Consider the following 6,000-nt stretch of genomic DNA (forward strand, 5'->3'; position numbering starts at 1 on the left):
AGAGCAGAGCTCACCTAGTACAAACTGGCCACATTCAGGCCAGGGACCAAACACTGCCCGTAGCAGGCAAGGAGAGCCCCAGCAGACCCCTGGCCTGAAAGATACAAAGGAGACATTGTTGAGTTTTCTAATGGACAGAAGAAGTTAGAGAGTTAGACAAAAGCCAAGATGAAAGGATTTATCCCAAACCCAGAAGGTAAGGCCAGGGCCAGAGAAGCAATGGAAACAGTAGTAAGGAGCTTGATGGAGAATTTAAGGCAGCAATCATGATACTCAAGGAGTTGAGAAAATAGTGAGAACTTGACTACAGGGATAAGAGTTAAAAAAAAAAAGTTGGTTGTCTGGGTGGTTTACTCTGTTAAACCCCAGGCTATTGGTTTCTCAGGGTCCTGGAATCCAGGCTCAAGTCTGCCTCTGCACTCAGTGTGATGCATACATGTGATTTCATCTCTCTCTAGATCCCACCCAAACTCTTACGGCCCCCATCCCCCAGTATATGTCTTTTTAAAAATCAAACTAAGGTGAACAATGCAATAAGCTAGATTAGAAATAGGTTTGATGTTAAGAGAAGGCTGGAAGAAACAGAAGAATGACTTTGTCACATAAAAGGCAAAATGAAGGGAAATACTGAATCGAAACCAAAGGAGGGAAAAGAATCATGCAACATGGGATTTAAAAAAAAAAATTATTTATTTGACAGACTGATTACAAGCAGGCAGAGAGAGAGGTGGGAAAGCAGGCTCCCTGCCGAGCAGAGAGCGCTATGCAGGGCTCAATCCCAGGACCTTGGGATCATGAGCTGAGCCAAAAGTCAGAGGCTTAACCCACTGAGCCACCCAGGTTCCCCTAACACAAGATTTATTTAAGGAGCTCATTGACACCATTGAAATTAGTAAGATTCCCAGGTCTAGGGCTTTTCTGTGCTTGAAGAGTATTTCTTCTAAATTCAACCCTCATGCTTCTTACTGGTCTAAGATAATTTCCAAATTCTTTGGTTCAAGGTTAGTAATTCATTCTTAATAATTTGTCTTTTTTAGGCATTATCTTTCTTTTGTTCTAAATTACCCTAATTTTTTTTTTTTAATGATTTTATTTATTTTGGGTGCCTGGGTGGCTCAGTGGGTTAAAGTATCTGCCTTCAGCTCAGGTCATGATCCCTGGGTCCTGGGTTCGAGTTCCAAATTGGGCTCTCTGCTCAGCAGGGAGCATGCTTCCCCCTCTCTCTCTCTGCCTGCCTCACTGCCTACTTGTGATCTCTGTTAAATAAATAAATAAAATCTTTATAAGACATAAAAATATTTTGTTTATTTGACAGAGACCTAGCAGGAGAGGGAACATAGGTACTGGGAATGGGAGATGGAAAAATAGGTTTCCTGCTGATCTTGGAGCCTGAGCAGGTCTGGATCCCCATATGGGGACTCCATCCCATGACCATGGGATCCCTGACCTGAGCTGAAGGCAGAGGCGCCCCGTATTTGTTATTATATAGTAGTTTGTAGGATTTAGAGTTTTACCACTTTTATTTTTGATCAAAATGGGCATTACTTTCGGTGTTCTGTTAGTATTAATGTGCTATTTATTTCAGATTTTTCTTTGTAGTTTTCATTCCTATACTAAGTTTCTTTTAAAAAATATTTTATTTATCTGACAGAGAGATCATAAGTAGGCAGAGAGAGGGGGGAAAGCATGCTCCCTGCCGAATAGAGAGCCTAATTCGGGACTCGATCCCAGGACCCAGGGATCATGACCTGAGCTGAAGTCAGAGTCTTAACCCATTGAGCCATCCAGGCATTCCTCTCTACTAACTTTCATCTCATTGTTTCCTTTTTTAGTTCTTCTGGTAGAAATTAAGTTGCTTGTTCCAACATTTTTGTTACCTGTGTTGTATAACATAACAAAAATGAAAAGCAAAGTGTACTCAGGAAACTGGCAGAAATAAACAAATAATGACCAAAAACAGTAAAAAAATTAAGGTGACTTTTACAGATTTCTGTAATCATGCCATGTGTGAACAGAGATAGTTTTTACTGTTTCTTGTTTAGTTTAGATTCCTTTACTATATTTATGGTTGCATAATTGTTCTGAATAGAGAATCTAGTACTCGACTCAAAGGCAGTGGTGGGGTCAATTCATTATCTGCTGATCATAGAGGAGAAGCTTGCAAACTGTCCCTACTGAATAGGTTTCAGCTTTTCATACATCTGTGGCATTCATTAGGTTGGGGTTTCCTTCATTCTCTAGGTTGAGTGTTTTTAGCATGACATGTTGTCCAATACTCCCATATTTGTATTCTGTCTTCCTTAATATGATCATGTCATTTTTGCCCTTTGTTTTGTTAATGTGGAGTCTTGAATTTATGGTTTTCTGTATGTTGGAGCACCCTTAATTCCAGATCCGATTCCCACTTGATGATCTTGTAAAAAGGGAAAATGTGCTGTTGATTGAGATTGCTATTTATTGTGGGCTATGAGTGAATATTCATCACAGGCTGTAGTTTGTAAACTTTGTTGTTTGTAGTGTCTTTGTCTGGCTTTCAAGAGCTGGTAATGCTGGTATCACAGAGAGAGTGTTCTACTAGTTCTCTGACTGTAACTCCTTGGAAATGTTTGAGGAGATTTGCAGTCCTTTCTCAGTATCTATTTGAATATCCAGTGAATTCATTTGGCACACAATTTTTGTTTGTTGGATTTTTTTCTTTTTTTCCTTTTTCCTTCTGGTTTGTGGTTATAGATCAGTTTTGGTTTTTGTTTGTTTGTTTGTTTGTCTTCTGAATGCTAGAGTCTAAATTGTTCATACTTTTTTTTTTTTTTTTTACATTCATACTCCTCTTTTGGTGTGAGTTTGTGTTCCCCGATTATCCATTGTTGCCTCTTATTTGATTCCTATAGTCAGTTATGCTCTCCTTTTGCCTTTTCACATCTCGTTTTAGTTGCACTTTTCTTTATTCTATATTTAGTTCATGGGCTATCAATGTTGTTGATCTTTCTGACAAACAACTCTTCCTGTGGTTAATACATTCCTATCTTTACTTTACTATAGTTGGTTCATTTCAGTTTTCTGTTTCAATATCCACCGTTCTGCTAATTTTGAGCTCATGTGACCCTTTTCCTGATTGTTAGAGATACAGGAAATTGATTTGTCCTACACCATGATGATACCACAGAATTGTCTATTAGACTCTGTGCTCAGTACGTTGTGTGCCATGTTGTGTGTCCATGGAGAAATGAAGTCCTGATGACTCCTTCTCAGCCATCTTTCTGACTTTGTCTGATTGACTTGATGCCTCTGTATTAGAAGTCATCAGTATATTCTTCCGAATGTAGTAAGTACAATGGTTTTACTTTTATTTGGTATCTTTCAGCTGTATCTTCATATGACACTCAGAGTTTCCTGCTAAAGCAGAACATACAAGGTTCTTTCCAAAACCCATCAATGCACAGATACAAAGATAGTGCTGTTGAGATTTTACACTTATATAGAGACTGGGACAATGATGGGGAGAGTGACGGGCATCGAAGATTTCAGAAAAGACAATTCCAATCCAGGTCAACTGCCTTTCATGAGAATCTCACTGCCCCAAATGGTGAAGGATATAAATGTCTGTGGAAATCTTCCATTTTGAAGTCCACAGTTTCTGCAGGGCAGAATGTTTCTGTCAGCACAAGCTCCAGTCAGATACTCCATCATAGTGATTTGTGGACAGACCATTCGACACATCTGGAGAGTAACCTAGTCCATGCTGAGAATAATGATTTGAGCCATTTGGAAGATAGGACTGGCCTGACCTTAAGTCAGAGATTCAGAAATAAAAAACCAAGTGCTCAGTGAGATCCACTAGATAGGGGCTTCACTGAGGAGTTGAACCTACAGTATGACCAGAGGCTTCTCACCAGAGACAGAGTTGCTCAGTGCACTGAATCTGAGAAAACATTGAACCAGGGCTCCCATGCTCACAAATGTGTCAGGACTAGGTTTGTGAAGAACCATTATGAATGTGATAAATGTGGGGAAGGCTTTCATCCAAGCTCTAACCTCAGTATGTATATTCCTTTCAGGAGACAGTCCTCACAAGGATAATGAATGTGGGAAAGCTCATAACCAGTCCTCCAGTGTTGCTGATCATCAGAGAATTTATGAGGGAAAAAGCCCTTTCACATCTAAAAAACCACGGACCATGTTTAGTCAGTCATCAAGACCAAATAGAAACAAGATAATTCCTAGGGGCAAGAAAACTTGTATTTCTAAGGAATGTTGTAAATCCTTTGACTGGCACTCGACATTATCTCAGTTCTTGCAAATATGCAAAATATCTAAATGCAAGGAATGTGGTAAAACTTATAAGGACCCTTCATCAGTAAAGGGACATAAGCCAATCCATACTGGAGTGAAACAGTACAAATGGGCAAAGAGTGTGAAAGCGTCTACATTGTCCTCCACCCTTACTGGAAGTCACCAAACTCATACTGGAGAGAAACGTTACCAATGTGAAGTATGCGGCAAGACCTTTAAGTGGCGCTGCGACCTTACTCAGCATCACCGAGCTCATAGTGGAGAGAAACCTTACCAATGTGACATATGTGGCAAGGCCTTTAAGTGGCGCTGCGACCTTACTCAGCATCACCGAGCTCATAGTGGAGAGAAACCTTACCAATGTGACATATGTGGCAAGGCCTTTAAGTGGCGTTCAGACGTTACTCGACATCACCGAGTTCATACTGGAGAGAAACCTTACCAATGTCAAGAATGTGACAAGGCCTTTCACCGGAGCTCAGGGCTTAGCCAACATCACATAATTCATACTGGAGAGAAACCTTACCAATGTCAAGAATGTGGCAAGGCCTTTATGTGGCCTTCTGAGCGTACTCAACATCACCGAATCCATACTGGAAAGAAACCTTACCAATGTCAAGAATGTGGCAAGGGGGACGCCTGGGTGGCTCAGTTGGTTAAGCAGCTGCCTTCAGCTCAGGTCATGATCCCAGTGTCCTGGGATCGAGTCCCACATCAGGCTCCTTGCTCCACAGGGAGCCTGCTTCTCCCTCTGACTCTGCCTTCCACTCTGTCTGCCTGTGCTCGCTCTCGCTCGCTCTCTGACAAATAAATAAATAAAATCTTTAAAAAAAAAAAAAAAAAAAAGAATGTGGCAAGGCCTTTCACCGGAGCTCATTGCTTACTGTGCATCACAGAATTCATACTGGAGAGAAACCTTACAAATGTAAGGAATGTGGTAAGGCCTTTAGCCAAACTTCAGCCCTTACTCAACATCACCGAATTCATACTGCCGAGAAGCCTTACCAATGTCAAGAATGCGGGAAGGCCTTTAGCCGGCCTTCACACCTTACTCAACATCACCAAATTCATACTGGAGAGAGTCCTTACCAATGCCAAGAATGTGGCAAAGCCTTTAACAAGCGCTCACACCTTGATCAGCATCACAGAATTCATACTGGAGAGAATCCTTATAAATGTAAGGAATGTGGCAAGGCCTTTTCATTGCAATCAAACCTTCTTAAGCATCACAGAACTCCTACTGGAGAGAAACATTACAAATGCGAAGAATGTGGCAAGGCCTTTTACCAGCGCTCACACTTGAGTAACCATCATAGAAGTCATACTGGCAAAAAACTTTAAAAATGTAAAGACTAGGACTAAGGATTGTAAAACCCTTACATCACAGACCTTGCATCGGATATAACTAGAGAATAACTATACACATGTAAAAAAGTCCACCCTCTCTCTCCCTGAAACTCACAACATCGTAGTTAGCATATGGGAGCAACATGGTAAAATGTGATGAATGTGGTGAGACCTTTAACTGGAATTCAGTCTAGACTCAATATCCCAAAATGGATTCTAGATTTAAATCCTAGAAACATGATGATTGTGGAAAGACCCTCATTTTAATTTACATGTTCGCAAACACAGAAAGTGCTAAAGGTAAATTGATTCATACAAATAATTAGAAAACTCTGAACATCTAATGACAATAAATGTGACAGA

At 40.5% G+C, this 6,000-nt stretch overlaps 1 protein-coding gene across 1 annotated transcript in view; it reads left to right on the top strand.

The window, feature by feature from the left end:
* LOC309853307 (uncharacterized protein) overlaps positions 1–5,631 on the top strand; it is a gene marked incomplete at its 3' end in the record, with an annotated part of 112,167 nt that extends 106,536 nt beyond the window's left edge. Inside the window, exons 4-5 of the mRNA XM_082711141.1 lie at positions 4,056–4,753; positions 5,515–5,631. Coding sequence (XP_082567267.1) covers positions 4,056–4,753; positions 5,515–5,631 — 815 coding nt within the window. The remainder of the gene's footprint in view (positions 1–4,055; positions 4,754–5,514) is intronic.
* Positions 5,632–6,000: the final 369 nt, after the last annotated feature.

The sequence above is a fragment of the Mustela nivalis genome, assembly GCF_964662115.1.
Source record: "Mustela nivalis genome assembly, chromosome: 18".
NCBI lineage: Eukaryota > Metazoa > Chordata > Mammalia > Carnivora > Mustelidae > Mustela > Mustela nivalis.